General features: G+C 40.4%; 2 protein-coding genes across 4 annotated transcripts; both read right to left on the reverse strand.

The window, feature by feature from the left end:
- Positions 1 to 398: 398 nt before the first annotated feature.
- On the reverse strand, positions 399 to 21,529 carry LOC309703019 (uncharacterized protein; the record flags this gene model as incomplete). Its single annotated transcript, XM_082527728.1, has 2 exons — positions 21,333 to 21,529; positions 399 to 1,784 (listed from the first exon to the last, which is right to left on the reverse strand). The coding sequence occupies exon 2, from the start codon at positions 1,689 to 1,691 to the stop codon at positions 399 to 401; it is 1,293 nt and encodes a 430-aa protein (XP_082383854.1). The 5' UTR covers positions 1,692 to 1,784; positions 21,333 to 21,529.
- On the reverse strand, positions 2,636 to 12,310 carry LOC309702352 (uncharacterized protein). 3 transcript variants are annotated; one of them, XM_082527044.1, is made up of 8 exons: positions 12,183 to 12,310; positions 11,459 to 11,537; positions 6,319 to 6,363; positions 5,476 to 5,520; positions 4,541 to 4,585; positions 3,484 to 3,613; positions 3,190 to 3,284; positions 2,636 to 2,987 (listed from the first exon to the last, which is right to left on the reverse strand). In XM_082527044.1, exons 1-8 carry the CDS (start codon positions 12,305 to 12,307, stop codon positions 2,976 to 2,978), a joined length of 576 nt encoding a protein of 191 aa, XP_082383170.1. In that variant the 5' UTR covers positions 12,308 to 12,310; the 3' UTR covers positions 2,636 to 2,975. The 3 variants fall into 3 exon arrangements, with proteins under 3 accessions (XP_082383170.1, XP_082383171.1, XP_082383172.1); XM_082527045.1 differs by lacking the exon at positions 5,476 to 5,520; XM_082527046.1 differs by lacking the exon at positions 4,541 to 4,585.
- Positions 21,530 to 21,777: the final 248 nt, after the last annotated feature.

The raw sequence follows: 21,777 nt of genomic DNA on the forward strand, positions 1-21,777 counted from the left end.
TATTTTGCTGACTGAAAGTTTTTCCACAGAGGTCACAATGAAAGTCTTTCCCACCACCACAGTGATGACAGGGTTGAGAACTGGATCCATCTGTGTCGCTCTGCTTCTAAACAAAGACACAAAGACAGTGTAAGTCAGTCCTTCAACATTTGTATCCTGAACGTCGCCTGAAATAAAGAGCATCTCTGCAGACGTCCAACTACATTTGACTGTTTCAGTTAACACACTCAGTTTACTGGGCTGCAATAACTACAATACTACCACCATAATACTACAGTAATACTAAAATCATAACTGAAAGGAAAATCTGAATAATCACTCAGAGCTGCTTTACCATGCAGTAGAATTGCTAACATGCTAACACAGTTTAATGAGCAGAGTTGTTCCAAACAGTCAGGCTAAAATGACAAGATAACAATATAAATACATAACTCACAGTAGCTGCACTTGTAGAGTCTCTTTCTGGTGTGGATCTGTTGGTGTTGTCTCAGGTGACGTGGAGATTTAAAAGTTTTCTCACACAGGTCACATTGATAAGGTCTCTCCTCAGTGTGGGTAAACATGTGTTGTTGTAACTGTGCGTCTGTTGTAAACTGTTTGCCACACTGTTCACAGCAGTACACATCATGTCTGGTGTGAATGCGTAGGTGTCTATTTCGGCTCTCTCTCTGGCTGAAAGTTTTTCCACAGATGTCACAGCTGTATGGCTTAATTCCAGAGTGGATAACTAGATGACTCTGTAAGCTGCTACTACGAGTAAAAGCTCTGCCACACTGATCACAGCTGTATGCCTTAATTCCAGAGTGGGTAACTAGATGACTCTGTAAGCTGCTACTGTGAGTAAAAGCTCTGCCACACTGATCACAGCTGTACGCTTTAACTCCACTGTGGATGAGTTGGTGTTGTTTTAGGCAACGCTTCCAGGAAAAAGACTTTCCACACAAGTCACAGCTGAACGGTCTCTCTCCAGTGTGGATGACCTGATGCTGTTTTAGTGAAGCCTTCAGAGTAAACTCCATCCCACACTCATCACAGCTGTATGCCTTAATTCCAGAGTGGGTAACTAGATGCTTCTGTAAGCTGCCACTGTGAGTAAAAGCTCTGCCACACTGATCACAGCTGTATGCCTTAATTCCAGAGTGGGTAACTAGATGACTCTGTAAGCTGCTACTTTGAGTAAAAGCTCTGCCACACTCATCACAGCTGTATGCCTTAATTCCAGAGTGGGTAACTAGATGACTCTGTAAGCTGCTACTGTGAGTAAAAGCTCTGCCACACTGATCACAGCTGTACTTTTTAACTCCACTGTGGATGAGTTGGTGTTGTTTTAGGCAACGCTTCCAGGAAAAAGACTTTCCACACAAGTCACAGCTGAACGGTCTCTCTCCAGTGTGGATGACCTGATGCTGTTTTAGTGAAGCCTTCCCAGTAAAACCCTTCCCACACTCGTCACAGCTGTATGCCTTAATTCCAGAGTGGGTAACTAGATGCCTCTGTAAGCTGCTACTGTGAGTAAAAGCTCTGCCACACTGATCACAGCTGTACGCTTTAACTCCACTGTGGATGAGTTGGTGTTTTTTTAGGGAACCCTTGAAGGAAAAAGACTTTCCACACAAGTCACAGCTGAACGGTCTCTCTCCAGTGTGGATGACCTGATGCTGTTTTAGTGAAGCCTTCTCAGTAAAACCCATCCCACACTCGTCACAGGTGTGTTTTTTCTCTCCCTTTCTTCTGTGAGGTTTGTCGGCCTCCTGAGAGCGCTGACTTCTGGCTCCATGTTGGTCCTGCAGTGACAGAGATACAAACAGAGGCAGTGAGTGAAATGCAGTCGTGGAACAAACTCAACCTTCAAACTCCATTAACACTAGTTTTAAACCTGAAGGTGGAGCGTGGCACCAAACACCTTAAAGGTCTCTTATCCCCACCTGCTGGTAGTTCTAACACATTACATCCAACCTGCTGTTAAAGATAATTCATGACTGTTCAAACACTAAAATCATGCCCATCCCTCCTGATTGTGTACACACACACACACACACACACACATACGTGTTTTCGTGATATATCAGTACGTATGACAAAAATGTGACAAATGGGAACGTGCCTTTCCGAAGGTCCTAGAGGCATGGGGATCTCAAAAAATTTGACCCATGCTTCCAGGAACACACCCATCTGTTGAGATTTTGGCTAGGGCTAAATTTTGGTCAAACCTGAATTTAATGCTACTTGTGAGGACACTGTCAGGTTTATGTGACTTATGAGTACCATAAGGTCACACACAGATATTTCATGTTTAGGTGAATTGTGAAGCCCATGGAAACACATAATTTTCAAGTATACATGACTTATAAGGACCAGGTAACGGTAGGTTCTGCATTTTTAGCTTGGCTCCTTTTGAGATTACAATATAATAGACATGGATGCACAATAGTAATGCTCATCAGTTGGGTAACTTCTGACAGAAATATCAGACATTTATGTGTTAATAAAACAGTAAATCTGAGCTGTGTAAAGACTTTTAAAAAAAAAAAAAAAGACATGGGTCAAATGTGGTCAGTCTACTTTTTAAGTCTTGATATTGTAATGCATTAATTCATTTTGTAGTGAATGTTCATGTGAATAAAAACGTGGAACATTATCTGCCTTTTTTATCATTTAATTGCAAAAAGCACCCAGCATAAACCACAGATTTATGAGTAAGAACAATGCAATACAGAAAACTGCAATACTGACATAACTGTGGAAGTAACAAAGTATCTCTCTTGCTTGTTTCTTTTTTTCTTGCATCTTTCTTTTAATGCTATGATCCTGTTGTGGCTGTAGTACCTTATGACAACCCAGTCTCTGCCTTTCAGAGCTGCCGGCTCTGCTTGGAGGCAGCAGTCACATTCCTTTTTACCTGGTACTTTGCAGCTTTTTATGAAGTGAAACATGCCGCTCAGCAACCTTCACTTCATCATTTGTCCACTTGCTTCTCACCGTCCCAGCTGTCATAAATGGAAACAAAAGAAAATATCTTAATGTGAATGCAAGAAAAGATAGAAAATATTCTAGTTTATAATGTGAATACAAAATGTTCTTAAACCTTGCTTTCTACTGGAGCACTTTAAAGGAGCAATAAGCACAATTCATCATACTTAGGTTGAAGGAATTAAAAATGACTATGTGAAGAACTAGAGGTGTAATTACATCTGGAGTACAGCATGAAGTCACAATCCCTCTCTCTGTGTTGATCTCCAGCCATAGACTTTGGTTTGGTTCACAGGCAGTGCAAAACAGCACACCTAGCAGTGAAAAGATATTGCTTATTGCTCCTTTAAGGATGCTTGGAATGAACCATTTGAAGTGCTGTGTTCTGCTGGGAATCAAATAAGATGAAATGATTTATGATAAAAGCTCTGAATAGTGTCATGTCTGAAAACAAACTTGTTCTTTGATCACAAGTATATTAACCTAAAACATTTTGTATTTTGGTGCCTTTACCCCTTCTTGGTGAAGTGTTGCTAATGTTTTTGTTGTCCAGGGTGATTGAGGCAGAGGTGCCCTTCATGTTGTCCAGGGCAGCTGAGTAAAGCGTGTGGCTTGGAACCCCCGGAATACTTGGTCCTTGAGCCTTTGAAAAGTAACAGTGAAATATGAGAATCAATGCATGCAATAGGTCTGTTTGCTTTTTTCTCTGCATTGTAGGCAAAGTCAGCGTTGGGCAGTGTGTAATTCTACATTAAGGGGCGATCGTGGCTCAAGAGTTGTAATCAGAAGGTTGCCGGTTTGAGCCCCAGCTCCGACAGTCTCGGTCGTTGTGTCCTTGGGAAAGACACTTCACCTGTTGCCTACTGGTGGTGGTCAGAGGGCCCGGTGGCGCCAGTGTCCGGCAGCCTCGCCTCTGTCAGTGCGCCCCAGGGTGGCTGTGGCTACAATGTAGCTGCCATCACCAGTGTGTGAATGTCTGTGTGAATGGGTGGATGACTGGATGTGTAAAGTGCTTTGGGGTCCTTAGGGACTAGTAAAGCGCTATATAAATATAGGATATTTACCATTTGATATGAATATTTTACATGTGAACATAATCTACTAATAATACTCATCACAGTGTGATTGTTTGAAATCGGATAGAGTGTTATTATCTTCATGACAAACATCCCTGCTGTTCAGTTTCAATGTAACACAAACTAGAGTTGTTGGTTCTACCAACTGAGAAAGGCTAAAAACAAAAAAACAAATTCATGTCCTTCACAGCTTAAAACAATCTGAGGACAATGTAACACAGAAATATCAAATTTAGTAGGAATAAAGATCAAGCTGATGCTTTAAAGGGAAAGTTAGGACTAACAAATGATATGCCAATTTCTTTCTCCTAAGATGTTCACAAACAAGTAATGCTAATGTTGAATATGGGAAACTTTCAATCAAACTGATTATTTTAATATAATCAAAGGGCACTTAATTTATGCACTAGGCCCAACTGACACATATACTTGATGCCAAATACAAAAAAATAATGTGTAACCTGTTGGAAGAATGAAGTGGGTGTGTCACTCACCAATTGGTCTGAAGGAGGTTGAGACAGGACCTCGGCACTTGGTGTCTGCAACAAAAGACAACAATATAACGTCAGAAACATTCTCTAGTATAAATCCCGACTATTTAATTAACTACAGATCATATTTGTATCAGTGAATATTATTACAGAAGGATCTGACTTCCTTATACCAGATTCTATAGAAACTTAACACTGTACGGTTCTGCTACCCAACGATATGAGGACAGTGTAACACACACTAGAGTTGTTGGTCCTACCACATGAGGAAGGCAACTGAAACACACTCCTGTCCTTCACAGCTTAAAACAATATGAGGACAGTGTAACACACACACTACAATCACTGGTCCTACCATATGAGGACTTCTACTTAAACACACTCCTGTCCTTCACAGCTTAAAACAATATGAGGACAGTGTAACACACACACTACAATCACTGGTCCTACCATATGAGGACTTCTACTTAAACACACTCCTGTCCTTCACAGCTTAAAACAATATGAGGACATGACGACTGAACACATGTAGAGTTCACATTCCTGACTTCTAACTTCTCCTGCTGTTGTCAATAAAAGCTCTAAACCCAACACTGATATACAGCCATCTATTTCCCCAGAAATTAAATCATGTAAACTGATCAGCGGGAGCTTATTTTGACAAAAACATGTGTAAAACGACAAAAATATCAAATTTTGTCAGAATAAAGATCAAGCTGATGCTTTAAGGGAAAGTTTGGACTAACAAATGGTATAGACAATTACTTTATCCTAATGCTAATGTTGGTTTTGGTTAACTTCGACTAAAACTGATTGTTTTAGTACAATTAAAGTGCATTTCATTTATGCACTAGGCCCAACTGACACATATACTTGATGCCAAATACAAAAAAATAATGTGTAACCTGTTGGAAGAATGAAGTGGGTGTGTCACTCACCAATTGGTCTGAAGGAGGTTGAGGTAGGACCTCGGCACCTGGTGTCTGCAACAAAAGACAACAATATAACGTCAGAAACATTCTCTAGTATAAATCCCGACTATTTAATTAACTACAGATCATATTTGTATCAGTGAATATTATTACAGAAGGATCTGACTTCCTTATACCAGATTCTATAGAAACTTAACACTGTACGGTTCTGCTACCCAACGATATGAGGACAGTGTAACACACACTAGAGTTGTTGGTCCTACCACATGAGGAAGGCAACTGAAACACACTCCTGTCCTTCACAGCTTAAAACAATATGAGGACAGTGTAACACACACACACTACAATCACTGGTCCTACCATATGAGGACTTCTACTTAAACACACTCCTGTCCTTCACAGCTTAAAACAATATGAGGACATGACGACTGAACACATGTAGAGTTCACATTCCTGACCTCTAACTTCTCCTGCTGTTGTCAATAAAAGCTCTAAACCCAACACTGATGTACAGCCATCTATTTCCCCAGAAATTAAATCATGTAAACTGATCAGCGGGAGCTTATTTTGACAAAAACATGTGTAAAACGACAAAAATATCAAATTTTGTCAGAATAAAGATCAAGCTGATGCTTTAAGGGAAAGTTTGGACTAACAAATGGTATAGACAATTACTTTATCCTAATGCTAATGTTGGTTTTGGTTAACTTCGACTAAAACTGATTGTTTTAGTACAATTAAAGTGCATTTCATTTATGCACTAGGCCCAACTGACACATATACTTGATGCCAAATACAAAAAAAATAATGTGTAACCTGTTGGAAGAATGAAGTGGGTGTGTCACTCACCAATTGGTCTGAAGGAGGTTGAGACAGGACCTCGGCACTTGGTGTCTGCAACAAAAGACAACAATATAACGTCAGAAACATTCTCTAGTATAAATCCCGACTATTTAATTAACTACAGATCATATTTGTATCAGTGAATATTATTACAGAAGGATCTGACTTCCTTATACCAGATTCTATAGAAACTTAACACTGTACGGTTCTGCTACCCAACGATATGAGGACATTGTAACACACACTAGAGTTGTTGGTCCTACCACATGAGGAAGGCAACTGAAACACACTCCTGTCCTTCACAGCTTAAAACAATATGAGGTCAGTGTAACACACACACTACAATCACTGGTCCTACCATATGAGGACTTCTACTTAAACACACTCCTGTCCTTCACAGCTTAAAACAATATGAGGACATGACGACTGAACACATGTAGAGTTCACATTCCTGACTTCTAACTTCTCCTGCTGTTGTCAATAAAAGCTCTAAACCCAACACTGATATACAGCCATCTATTTCCCCAGAAATTAAATCATGTAAACTGATCAGCGGGAGCTTATTTTGACAAAAACATGTGTAAAACGACAAAAATATCAAATTTTGTCAGAATAAAGATCAAGCTGATGCTTTAAGAGAAAGTTTGGACTAACAAATGGTATAGACAATTACTTTATCCTAATGCTAATGTTGGTTTTGGTTAACTTCGACTAAAACTGATTGTTTTAGTACAATTAAAGTGCATTTCATTTATGCACTAGGCCCAACTGACACATATACTTGATGCCAAATACAAAAAAATAATGTGTAACCTGTTGGAAGAATGAAGTGGGTGTGTCACTCACCAATTGGTCTGAAGGAGGTTGAGGTAGGACCTCGGCACCTGGTGTCTGCAACAAAAGACAACAATATAACGTCAGAAACATTCTCTAGTATAAATCCCGACTATTTAATTAACTACAGATCATATTTGTATCAGTGAATATTATTACAGAAGGATCTGACTTCCTTATACCAGATTCTATAGAAACTTAACACTGTACGGTTCTGCTACCCAACGATATGAGGACAGTGTAACACACACTAGAGTTGTTGGTCCTACCACATGAGGAAGGCAACTGAAACACACTCCTGTCCTTCACAGCTTAAAACAATATGAGGACAGTGTAACACACACACTACAATCACTGGTCCTACCATATGAGGACTTCTACTTAAACACACTCCTGTCCTTCACAGCTTAAAACAATATGAGGACATGACGACTGAACACATGTAGAGTTCACATTCCTGACTTCTAACTTCTCCTGCTGTTGTCAATAAAAGCTCTAAACCCAACACTGATATACAGCCATCTATTTCCCCAGAAATTAAATCATGTAAACTGATCAGCGGGAGCTTATTTTGACAAAAACATGTGTAAAACGACAAAAATATCAAATTTTGTCAGAATAAAGATCAAGCTGATGCTTTAAGGGAAAGTTTGGACTAACAAATGGTATAGACAATTACTTTATCCTAATGCTAATGTTGGTTTTGGTTAACTTCGACTAAAACTGATTGTTTTAGTACAATTAAAGTGCATTTCATTTATGCACTAGGCCCAACTGACACATATACTTGATGCCAAATACAAAAAAATAATGTGTAACCTGTTGGAAGAATGAAGTGGGTGTGTCACTCACCAATTGGTCTGAAGGAGGTTGAGGTAGGACCTCGGCACCTGGTGTCTGCAACAAAAGACAACAATATAACGTCAGAAACATTCTCTAGTATAAATCCCGACTATTTAATTAACTACAGATCATATTTGTATCAGTGAATATTATTACAGAAGGATCTGACTTCCTTATACCAGATTCTATAGAAACTTAACACTGTACGGTTCTGCTACCCAACGATATGAGGACAGTGTAACACACACTAGAGTTGTTGGTCCTACCACATGAGGAAGGCAACTGAAACACACTCCTGTCCTTCACAGCTTAAAACAATATGAGGACAGTGTAACACACACACACTACAATCACTGGTCCTACCATATGAGGACTTCTACTTAAACACACTCCTGTCCTTCACAGCTTAAAACAATATGAGGACATGACGACTGAACACATGTAGAGTTCACATTCCTGACCTCTAACTTCTCCTGCTGTTGTCAATAAAAGCTCTAAACCCAACACTGATGTACAGCCATCTATTTCCCCAGAAATTAAATCATGTAAACTGATCAGCGGGAGCTTATTTTGACAAAAACATGTGTAAAACGACAAAAATATCAAATTTTGTCAGAATAAAGATCAAGCTGATGCTTTAAGGGAAAGTTTGGACTAACAAATGGTATAGACAATTACTTTATCCTAATGCTAATGTTGGTTTTGGTTAACTTCGACTAAAACTGATTGTTTTAGTACAATTAAAGTGCATTTCATTTATGCACTAGGCCCAACTGACACATATACTTGATGCCAAATACAAAAAAATAATGTGTAACCTGTTGGAAGAATGAAGTGGGTGTGTCACTCACCAATTGGTCTGAAGGAGGTTGAGGTAGGACCTCGGCACCTGGTGTCTGCAACAAAAGACAACAATATAACGTCAGAAACATTCTCTAGTATAAATCCCGACTATTTAATTAACTACAGATCATATTTGTATCAGTGAATATTATTACAGAAGGATCTGACTTCCTTATACCAGATTCTATAGAAACTTAACACTGTACGGTTCTGCTACCCAACGATATGAGGACAGTGTAACACACACTAGAGTTGTTGGTCCTACCACATGAGGAAGGCAACTGAAACACACTCCTGTCCTTCACAGCTTAAAACAATATGAGGACAGTGTAACACACACTACAATCACTGGTCCTACCATATGAGGACTTCTACTTAAACACACTCCTGTCCTTCACAGCTTAAAACAATATGAGGACAGTGTAACACACACTACAATCACTGGTCCTACCATATGAGGACTTCTACTTAAACACACTCCTGTCCTTCACAGCTTAAAACAATATGAGGACATGACGACTGAACACATGTAGAGTTCACATTCCTGACTTCTAACTTCTCCTGCTGTTGTCAATAAAAGCTCTAAACCCAACACTGATGTACAGCCATCTATTTCCCCAGAAATTAAATCATGTAAACTGATCAGCGGGAGCTTATTTTGACAAAAACATGTGTAAAACGACAAAAATATCAAATTTTGTCAGAATAAAGATCAAGCTGATGCTTTAAGGGAAAGTTTGGACTAACAAATGGTATAGACAATTACTTTATCCTAATGCTAATGTTGGTTTTGGTTAACTTCGACTAAAACTGATTGTTTTAGTACAATTAAAGTGCATTTCATTTATGCACTAGGCCCAACTGACACATATACTTGATGCCAAATACAAAAAAATAATGTGTAACCTGTTGGAAGAATGAAGTGGGTGTGTCACTCACCAATTGGTCTGAAGGAGGTTGAGGCAGGACCTCGGCACCTGGTGTCTGCAACAAAAGACAACAATATAACGTCAGAAACATTCTCTAGTATAAATCCCGACTATTTAACCCTCGTTTTACCCTAGCGAAAAAAGGGACCCGCTTGGGTAACTTTGGATTTTTGATTCTCAATATATCAGTCATTTTAAAGACTAGTTGCATGAAACTTGGCCAGGATGTGTGTTTTAGGATTATTTTTGAAATTCAATGATCCCCTCTATGGTGTGGTGTATAGTAAAGAAGATTCACATATGTACTACCTCCTTTTACCCTTGTATCCGTTTGGGCCCCATTGACTCCCATTATAATCACATATTTTCGATATACTGTAATCCTGACATGCGATAATGCCTTTCTCGTGAATACCTAATGGATCTAAGCCTCAGCCTTCAAAATAAAGGAAAAATAGGTTTTGGATCAAATGAGCACAATATTAGGTACAGCACCACCATAGACATTTTCAGTGCTTTTGAATGGAGGACATGGTTATCTTACTATGCAAAATACATGACAATAAAACAGCTGACCACCATAAAATAGTCTTGATGTAGTGGAACTGATATAAGAGAGTGGTGTGAATGTGATTGAGAATATATATATATATATACTGTGTGTGTCGGTCACAAACAAAACGGCCCGTAGAGCCGCCTCCTTGAAGTGAACAACGGGAGCCTGCTCCGTTTTTTTCTCCTTTCTCTGAACCTCTGTCAATGTTATTTTGCTTCACTTTGCACATGAGCCTTGTTTTTGCCCTCAGCAGAGAGGGGAGGGGTGCAAAAGCAGCCACGTGTTTGTTGAGCAGAGGGGGGAGGGGTGCAAAAGCAGCCACGTGTTTGCAGAGCAGAGGGGGAGGGGTGCAAAAGCAGCCACGTGTTTGTTGAGCAGAGGGGGGAGGGGTGCAAAAGCAGCCACGTGTTTGCAGAGCAGAGGGGGAGGGGTGCAAAAACAGCCACCTGTTTGCTGAGCAGAGGGGGGGAGGGGCAGTCGTTACTCTCCCAGTGGCATCTCAACAGAGCCGGAGGGAGAGAGAGAGATCGTTTTGGATTCAAGTGCACACTTGAAGTCTGTGAGAATAGTTTGCAGCCTTGTCTTACTAGTCATTTCTGCACAGACGCCACTAAATGCACAGACTCACGCACACACAACACGAAGCGCACGGTCAATTTAGGGGAGCTTGGAAGCTGTGCTCATCGTGCAAACAGCGCGTTATTATCGTAACGGCTGCAAAAGTTAGGATATGTCCTGTCTGCAACATCCATCTTCACCTGTTGGAAGAATGAAGTGGGTGTGTCACTCACCAATTGGTCTGAAGGAGGTTGAGGCAGGACCTCGGCACCTGGTGTCTGCAACAAAAGACAACAATATAACGTCAGAAACATTCTCTAGTATAAATCCCGACTATTTAATTAACTACAGATCATATTTGTATCAGTGAATATTATTACAGAAGGATCTGACTTCCTTATACCAGATTCTATAGAAACTTAACACTGTACGGTTCTGCTACCCAACGATATGAGGACAGTGTAACACACACTAGAGTTGTTGGTCCTACCACATGAGGAAGGCAACTGAAACACACTCCTGTCCTTCACAGCTTAAAACAATATGAGGACAGTGTAACACACACTACAATCACTGGTCCTACCATATGAGGACTTCTACTTTCCTGTTGGAGGTTGAGACACGACAGAGGGACAGCAGGGTAGTAGCTTGCACAAATGATTCTATTGACACAACAGGGAAGTGAGATTAATGAACTGAACGCAACAGACTCTTTCAAAATAAAACAGGAAACATGGCATGAAAATACAAACGTGGTAATATACAGCCCTAACATAAACTCCTTAAAACGATATTAATAACGTTAAGCCAAACTCAACTAACCCGCCATTAAACATAAGAAACTCAAAAACCTTAGAATAACATCAGAAACGCTGGGCCAGAGACCCAGACCGTGAGCAAATAACTATAATATTATTGATTTGTGCTGAATAAGAAAACATTAATATTATCATTTAAATCTCCCCAAGCATATCTTGTGTTGAAAAAAAAAAGTGTGTTGCAGTTAGCTACACTGAGCTTAGACTGACTGTCTCTGCAGTTGAAGATGCAGAGCACATGCAAGGCCGCAGGTCCCTTTAACTCCGGTGGGAATTTAAAAACAGTTAAATTTAACTTCTAATATCTATTGTTAAAGATAAATCTTAAGTAATTTTTTAGCATTTATCATCATTCACCACTTTCAATTTGTTCAAATCGGTTGTGTATTGTTTTAATTCCGTTTAACTAACCTTAATTAGCTTGTTAAACATACAACTTTACCTCGCGGAGCTTTCGTCGACGCATGGATATCAAAGGTAAATACATACCTCAAGATAAATCTCTCCTGAGTGCTGAAGGTCCCGGATGTGCCGTTCACGCAGAGCTCCGGCGAGTTTGTATCTTGCCGTGACCAGCAGCTCTTTGGTTGACGCTTTCGAACAATCAGATGCATCTTTACTCACTTTTTGACCAATCAGAGACGTCGTTCTATGCTCCACTGACGAAATGCTGCATCCTCTCACCAGCCACGGTCTCTCCTCGTCCATTTAACAACAAAAACACAGCAACACGTGCTGGATTTGAGGTAGGAACACTTGAGAACTGTCACAATGTTTTGCAAACTGCTGTTACAGTTAATTTCGTTCCGTTAATTTGTTTGGTTCCTATTCTGAAGTAACACTTAATACACATGGGGTTAGCTTGCTGGTCTAGTTTAAGTTAGCATGGGCATGCTGTTCACTGATAGAGTAAGGCTAAAATTGTCCTGATATTGTCAGTGTGTTATCATAAACATGCAGCACCCCTAGACCCCCAAGTTAAAATACAGATAATAGATAAGCAATTTAAGAAAATAAGTATAATGTGTATAATGATTTTACTGTCACTTTCCTGGGTCTGTTGACCCAGCGTTTTAAGTTTTAGTTTGTTTAGATGTCGATGTTTATTTATAAGTTCTTTAGGTTTGCTAAGTTCATTTGTTTATTAGATTACCCTTGTGATGTCTGTTTTATTGGGAAAGTCTTTGTCCTAAATGCAGTGAGTCTAGTTTTGTTTCCCCTTGTCCCAGCTGTTCCTCATCCCCTCATTATCTCTCTGTGTACTTGCAGTGGCTTGCAAAAGTATTCGTCCCTCTTTTCCACATTTTGTCACATTACTGCCACAAACACAAATTGTCATGGTCCTGGGTCGGTGACCCAGCGCTTTTAGTTTATTATTATGATGATGATGATGATTATTATTGTTTGAGTTCTATGTGTTATATTTGGTCTGCCTCTGAGTCTGTGTCTCTGTCTATGCTGTCACCCCGTCTGTTTGTGAATCTGTCTGTTTAGTTCTGTGTCTTGTTTGGTTCCCCGTGTCTGAGTTTCCTGTTTTATTGTGAAGGTCTCTGTCTGATGTGAGTGTGTTCAGTTTACGTTTCCCCTGTCCCGTCAGCTCTGATTCCTCCCAGCCGTGTTGCCCTCCTGTCTCTCATCCCCTGATTACTGGTGTGTGTATTTAAGCCCTGTGTGTTCTCCTGCCTGTTACTCGGTGTCCTGCTCGGCGGCTGCCGCACATCCCTTTGTCGTATGCACCCAGGTCTGTTATTTTAGTTCTTCCCAGTTTAGGTGTCTTCAGTTATTTGTCATGCCCCACTGCTTGTTTGCCACTACACCTTGTAAATAAACTTCACTAGCATTTTCATCCACTGCTTGCATCTTGGGTCCTCCTTCCTCCACACCACACGGCTCGCCTTCCCAGCCGTGACACAAATCAATTTTAATGGAATCCAATTGCAGCAAAAGGTGGTTCTACAAAGTATTGACTCAGGGGGCTGAATAATTGCGCACACCCCACTTTTCAGTTATTTATTTGTAAAAAATGTTTGGAATCATGTATGATTTTTGTTCCACTTCTCACGTGTACACCACTTTGTATTGGTCTTTCACGTGGAATTCCAATAAAATTGATTCATGTTTGTGGCTGTAATGTGCCAAAATGTGGGAAAGTTAAAGGGGGCCGAATACTTTTGCAAGCCACTGTAAGTCCTGTCCTCATTTGTTCAGTGTCAGGTCATCTGTTGTCTTTGGTGCCACGTTTCCATGTTCCAGGTATCTTTGTATCCATGTCAGGTTTCATGGTTTGTTTGTTTTTTTTAATAAAAAATATTTTCCCCAGGTTAGGTTATTGTTTAGCTTCACCTCTGCCTTTTGTTTTGTAATCTTTTAATTTCAATTCAATTTTATTTATATAGCGCCAAATCACAACAACAATCGCCTGAAGGCGCTTTATATTGTACAGTAGATCGCACAATAATAGATACAGAGAAAAACCCAACAATCATAGGACCACCTATGAGCAAGCGCTTTGGCGACAGTGGGAAGGAAAAACTCCCTTTTAACAGGAAGAAACCTCCAGCAGAACCAGGCTCAGGGAGCGGCGGGCATCTGCTGTGACCAGTTGGGGTGAGAAAAGGAAGACAGGACAAAGACATGCTGTGGATTAATAACAAGTATGATTCAGTGCAGAGAGGTCTATTAACACACAGTGAGTGAGAAAGGTGACTGGAAAGGAAAAAACTCAGTGCTTCATGGGAATCCCCCGGCTGCCTACGTCTATTGCAGCACAACTAAGGGAGGATCCAGGGTCACCTGATCCAGCCCTAACTATATGCTTTAGCAAAAAGGAAAGTTTGAAGCCTAATCTTAAAAGTAGAGATTAATAAACGGCTTGCTTTCTGTTAATATTCAAATTTTCTTTCACGTTCCTTTGTGTCAGCATTTTGGGTCCACTCCTCAAATTCATACATATGTCTAACCGTTTTTCCCCACTCGGCGACACACCCGTCGGGGGTCAAACTCTGGTAATTGGCAATTCTGTTCTCAGACATGTGAAGCTAGAGACACCGGAAACCATAGTCAATTGTCTTCCAGGGGCCAGAGCAGGCGACATTGAGGGAAATTTAAAACTGCTGGCTAAGGGTAAACGTAAATTCAGTAAAATCATAATTCACGTCGGCAGTAATGACACCCGGTTACGCCAATCGGAGGTCACTAAAATCAATATTGAATCGGTGTGTAACTTTGCCAAAACAATGTGGGACTCTGTAGTTTTCTCTGGTCCCCTCCCCAATCAGACCAAGAGTGACATGTTTAGCCGCATGTTCTCCTTAAATTGCTGGCTGTCTGAGTGGTGTCCCAGAAACGATGTGGGCTTCATAGATAATTGGCAAACCTTCTGGAGGAAACCTGGTCTTATAAGGAGAGACGGCAGCTCTCATTTCTAGAAATATGGACAAATTAATTAAACCCCCCATAATATGACTATCCAGAGTTGGGACCAGGAAGCAGAGTTGCAGTCTTACACGCCTCTCTGCAGCTTCTCTCCTCCTGCTACCCCCCCAAAAACCCATCTCCATAGAGACTGTGTCAGCTTCCAAAAAGACAAAAAACAAACTAAAAACCAGCAACAAACAACTTAAACATAAACAATTACAAAGAAAGAACAATACAGTATCCACATCCTAACTAAAGAGTAAAACAGTGAAATGTGGATTATTAAATATTAGGTCTCTCTCCTCCAAGTCTCTGTTAGTACATGACTTAATAATTGATCAACAAATTGATTTACTCTGCCTTACAGAAACCTGGTTGCAGCAGGATGATTATGTTAGTTTAAATGAATCAACACCCCCGAGTCATTCTAACTACCAGAAACCTCGAAGCACAGGCCGAGGGGGCGGTGTGGCAGCAATTTTTCACACCAGCCTATTAATTAATGAAAGACCAAGACAGACTTTTAATTCATTTGAAAGCCTGATGCTTAGCATTGTCCACCCCAGCTGAAAATTTTTAGAAACCAGTCTTATTTGTTATCATCTAATTGTCCACCTGGGCCTTACACAGAGTTTCTCTCTGATTTCTCAGACTTTTTATCTGATTTAGTGCTCAGCTCAGATAAAATAATTATTGTGGGTGATTTTAACATCCATGTAGATGCTAAGAATGACAGCCTCAACATGGCATTTAATCTGTTATTAGACTCAATTGGCTTCTCTCAACATGTAAAAGAACCCACCCACCACTTTAATCACACTCTAGATCTTGTTTTTAACATATGGCATAGAAACTGAACATTTAACAGTGTTTCCTGAAAACCCTCTCCTGTCTGATCATTTCCTGATAACATTTACATTTACAATAATTGATTACACAGCAGTGGAGAGTAGACTTTATCACAGATGTCTTTCTGAAAGCGCTGTAACTATGTTTAAGAATGTAATCCACCCACTGTTATCATCTTCAATGACCTGTACCAACACAGAGCAGAGCAGCTATCTGAACGCTACCCCAACAGAGGTCAATTATCTTGTTAATAATAATTTTACCTCCTCACTACATATGACTCTGGATACTGTAGCTCCTGTGAAAACTAAGGTCTCAGATCAGAAGTACCTGACTCTGTGGTATAATTCTCAAACACGTAGCCTAAAGCAGATGACTCGTAAGCTGGAGAGGAAATGGCGTGTCACAAATTTAGAGGATCATCATAATTGGAGAAATATTTTGCTGATTTATAAGAAAGCCCCCCGCAAAGCCAGAACATCTTACTATTTGTCACTGATTGAAGACAATAAGAACAACCCCAGGTTTCTCTTCAGCACTGTAGCCAGGCTGACAAACAGTCAGAGCTCTTTTGAGCCAACCATCGTTAACTAGTAATGACTTCATGAACTTCTTCACAAATAAAATTCTTATCATTAGAGAAAAAAATTACCAATAATCATCCCACAGATGTAACATTATCTACAGCTTTTAGTACCGTTGATGTTAAGTTAGACTCTTTTTCTCCAATTGATCTTTCTGAGTTAACTTCAATAATTACTTCCTCCAATCCTCCGTGTCTTTTAGACCCCATTCCTACAAAACTGCTCAAAGAAGTCCTGCCATTAATTAATGCTTCAATCTTAAATATGATCAACCTATCTCTAATAATCGGCTATGTACCACAGGCCTTCAAGCTGGCTGTAGTTAAACCTTTACTCAAAAAGCCATCTCTAGACCCAGCAGTCTTAGCTAATTATAGGCCAATCTCCAACCTTCCTTTCATATCAAAAATCCTTGAAAGAGTAGTTGTCAAACAGCTAACAGATCATCTGCAGAGGAATGGCTTATTTGAAGAGTTTCAGTCAGGTTTCAGAGTTCATCACAGCACAGAAACCGCTTTAGCGAAGGTTACAAATGATCTTCTTATGGCCTCTGACAGTGGACTCATCTCTGTGCTTGTCCTGCTAGGCCTTAGTGCAGCGTTCGATACTGTTGACCATAATATCCTATTAGAGCGATTAGAGCATGCTGTAGATATTACAGGTACTGCACTCCAGTGGTTTGTATCATATCTGTCTAATAGACTACAATTTGTTCATGTAAATGGAGAGTCCTCTTCACCCACTAAGGTCAATTATGGAGTTCCACAGGGTTCAGTGCTAGGACCAATTCTGTTTACATTATACATGCTTCCCCTAGGCAGTATCATTAGAAGACATAGCATACATTTTCACTGCTATGCAGATGACACCCAGCTCTATCTGTCCATGAAGCCAGATAACACACACCAATTAGTTAAAGTGCAGGAATGTCTTAAAGACATAAAGACCTGGATGGCCGCTAACTTTCTGCTTCTTAATTCAGATCAAACTGAGGTTATTGTACTCGGCCCTGAAAATCTTAGAAATATGGTATCTAACCAGATTCTTACTCTGGATGGCATTACCTTGGCCTCCAGTTATACTGTGAGGAACCTTGGAGTCATTTTTGACCAAGACATGTCCTTCAATGCACATATTAAACAAATATGTAAGACTGCTTTCTTTCATTTGTGCAACATCTCTAAAGTTAGAAATATCCTGTCTCTTAGTGACGCTGAAAAACTAGTTCATGCATTTGTTACTTCCAGGCTGGACTACTGTAATTCATTATTATCAGAATGTCCTAAAAACTCCCTGAAAAGCCTTCAGCTAATCCAAAATGCTGCAGCAAGAGTACTGACAGGGACTAGAAACAGAGCAGATTTCTCCTGTTTTGGCTTCCCTTCATTGGCTTCCTGTTAAATCCAGAATTAAATTCAAAATTCTACTCCTCACATACAAGGTCTTAAATAATCAGGCCCCATCTTATCTTAATGACCTTGTAGTACCATATCACCCTATTAGAGCACTTCGCTCTCACACTGCAGGCTTACTTGTTGTTCCTAGAGTATTTAAAAGTAGAATGGGAGGCAGAGCCTTCAGTTTTCAGGCCCCTTTTCTGTGGAACCAGCTTCCAGTTTGGATTCGGGAGACAGACACTATCTCTACTTTCAAGATTAGGCTTAAAACGTTCCTTTTAGCTGAAGCATATAGTTAGGGCTGGACCAGGTGACCCTGAATCCTCCCTTAGTTATGCTGCAATAGACGTAGGCAGCCGGGGATTCCCATGATGCATTGAGTTTTTCCTTTCCAGTCACCTTTCTCATTCAGTATGTGTTAATAGACCTCTCTGCATTGAATCATATCTGTTATTAACCTCTGTCTCTCTTCCACAGCATGTCTTTCATCCTGTTTTCCTTCTCTCACCCCAACCAGTCGCAACAGATGGCCGCCCCTCCCTGAGCCTGGTTCTGCCAGAGGTTTCTTCCTGTTAAAAGGGAGTTTTTCCTTCCCACTGTCGCCAAAGCGCTTGCTCATAGGTGGTCATATGATTGTTGGGTTTTTCTCTGTATCTATGAAGCGCCTTGAGGCGACTTTTTTTGTGATTTGGTGCTATATAAATAAAATTGAATTGAAATTGAATTGTACTTCTGTGACATTTACAGTTGCTTAGTTAATTAAGTGACTTAATTACTCACTTTTATTTACTAATTGAATTACTAAATGAAGCTGGAATTGTGCATTCTGCAGTTTTTAATAGTGTGTTATTAGTTTTTAAAGAAACAATATGCATTTTATACTATATTGTAAAAAGTATAAGGTAAGTTGAATTTAAAATATAATTAATAAAGTGTTGACTTTTTTCAGCAATTCTTGTAGATACACAGAGTCGAGACTGAGCCTGATGATCATACTGAATCAGATGACAGCGGCAGGAATCTCCAAGTTCAACTGCAGATTGCAGATGCAATTATATTAATGTAGATTAATATAAACTCTTCAAGGGTCAAAATCTGCACACACATCATTCTGCATAGTGAAGGTCAGACAATTTGTGCATTGATCTTGAGAAGTAAGACTCATTAATTAATAGTAATATAATTAGACAAATGTTGAAACTTTATATTTCGATACATTTTGTCAACAACAAAAGAAACCAAGCTGTGCAGGTACTGATAACTGAATCTAAAGACCTTCATTTTTGTCAAGATTTGCCTGATTTAACTGTTGTTACCCTTGCTTATAGCTCACCTTAATATGTATAAAAATGTGAAAAGTTTTTGATGTGTGTTAGAATGATTGTTTAATTGGCAAGGTTTGAACGAACAATTTTCAGAAGCCTCAAAATTCATCTGTTACTATTCCACGAATGATTGAAATAAAGTTCACCTCCATTTCAACATTCAATACGACTTTGGACATAAGAACTAAAAGGTGCTGTCCACGCATGTGTCCGCTAAGCCCCAGAAGGGTATAACCTGGGTCAAATGTGTTATTGTGTCTGACACACCTACAATATGAGGACTCGCAGAGTGACGTCACTGAAAGTGTGTTTAAAGTGTGTTAAGTTCCAAAACTGGCCAGTAGGCGGCGAAACTGAAAGTGAGCAAAAACGCTAAACACACTTAAACACACTTTTTCATAAAATTGTGATGTTTCAGGACTTTCGAGATTTTTGGTTTGGGAGCATGTTGGGAGCCTCTAGAACACTTTAGAAGGCTCAGAAAAATGAGGACCTCAAAAATGTCCTCATTTTTCTGAGCGTCCTCATTTTGTGAGTGTGTTATCATAAAATTGTCCTAAGATGTCATGAAAACAAGTACACACACACACACACACACACACACACACACACACACACACATTATTTTATAATTTAGATTATTTTGTTTCCTATTACATATTTCTATAATTTGTATAGATTTATACAGAATTATTCAGTGATAATAAATCCTATGTTTGTTTATTCTAAAGGAACCCCGTTAGCTTCCACAACAGATGTTGCTCGTCTTCCGTCAAATACTCACATAAAATATTACACAATAAAGTGGATTCAAGATATCCACATAATTTCACTCTTACATCCACAGTGAGGTTTCACAATTGTTCAAATATAAGCAATCAATAATAATAATAATAATAATAATAATAATAATAATATTTCTCTGTCAGCCTTCTCGGTTACGAATCGTCTTCTGCTCCTCTGTCATGCGGCGTCCCACAGGGCTCAATTTTAGGGCCACTGCTCTTTTCACTGTATCTATTGCCTCTGGGTTCTATCCTTAGAAGGCATGGGATCTCATTTCATTGTTATGCCGATGCCAAATTTATTTGCCACTAAAACACAAGGATGGCATCTCCATAAAACCTCTATTTATATATACACACATCACTCTATTTATATATACACATCACTCTATTTATATAAAACCTCTATATATTTCATATATCAGTCTACTCTTCATTCTATCAGACAGTTATCACAGCTCCTACATTTGCTTTTTACACATATAAGCATTCAGCCAAATGTAATAATGCCAACATACTGAAGGAACAATATTTGTCTCTTATATATGAGACATCTGTATACACACTGTCACAGATACTTGTCTGTGAGTGAAGTGATTAATATAATATCTATAATATTGGCCATATTATATTTACATTACCACAGTGAGATGACTTTAGTCTCATGAACAACATCAGCTAATTGTTATTTACAGCTAATCTTAAACGACTGTTCAGCACAGAAATGAAGCCCAACAATCACAGTCCTGTGGTCTCAGCCTCAGATACTCATCAAATCACACAGAGCTCATGTAGAAACAAATGAGTGAGGTCTTCACTCACTCCGGTTCTGTTAGCCGTCAGGGCTGGCTTTCAGACTGGGGTCTGGGATGCGGGGCCTCCCTGCTACTGCAGATAAGGAGGTGGTCCGCTTGCCTCCACCCCAGAGAGAAGGGTTACATCTCCTGGGTCTAGGTGCGGCTTGCCCCTCTGAGGGTGGGGGTACCTGGACCTGGGATATAGAGTATGTTTGGGGAGTGCGACTGTCTGTGCAGTGTCTATTTGTGTCTGTCTACACGTTGGGTGAGTGCCGAGTATTTGGTGGTGCATATGGGGTGGGAATGCACGTCTGTGTCTATATGTCAGGTTGGGTCTTAGACTCCACCTCTCTGGGTTCATCTCAGGCCCTCTAAAGTACGGAGGCCTATCTCCCCTCACCACACTCCCTGCCGGTGGCTGATGCCCTCAGACATTGGTGTGTTAGTGGTTCTTGTCCACTAGGGCTGGGCGCTCATGTATGTACCGGCTCACTCCTGGTGGCCGATTGGCGGGGCCTGGTGCCTGTGGCCCGGCTGGGCTCCTTCCCGGGGGTTGGGATGCCCTCAGGCCTCTGGGCCTGAAGCTCGGTCCTCTCTGGCACAGCTGGCTGCCGGCAGAGCCCGCGGGCACGCCACTGCAACCCCCTCTGGCCTCTGCTCCGTAGCTGCGGGGTGACCTCTCCTTTGGGGCTCTACTCAGCTCTTCCCAGGAGGGTGGCACGATTCCTTCCCCCCTTTGGTGGTCCTCCTCGGGTCCTTGTACTCTGGGACCTCTTGATATCTGGGGCCTGGATCTTCTCCATACCTGCTTCATACCCTGGTGGACGGGGCTGTGGCTCCCCACACTCCCTAGCAGATCGTTACATGGAGAAACCTTTGGAATACAAGCATGCTGATCCACACAGGTATGCACACAGGTGTACACACAGG

The sequence above is a fragment of the Aulonocara stuartgranti genome, assembly GCF_965226115.1.
Source record: "Aulonocara stuartgranti genome assembly, chromosome: 3".
Taxonomy (NCBI): domain Eukaryota; kingdom Metazoa; phylum Chordata; class Actinopteri; order Cichliformes; family Cichlidae; genus Aulonocara; species Aulonocara stuartgranti.

Coding starts and splice junctions, on each gene's coding strand:
- LOC309702352 (XM_082527044.1), bottom strand. CDS start 12,307: ATGCATCTGATTGTTCGAAAGCGTCAACCAAAGAGCTGCTGGTCACGG. Junction 4,586..5,475: donor AACCTCCTTCAGACCAATTG/GTGAGTGACACA, acceptor CTTTTGTTGCAG/ACACCAAGTGCCGAGGTCCT. Junction 3,614..4,540: donor AACCTCCTTCAGACCAATTG/GTGAGTGACACA, acceptor TACTTTTCAAAG/GCTCAAGGACCAAGTATTCC.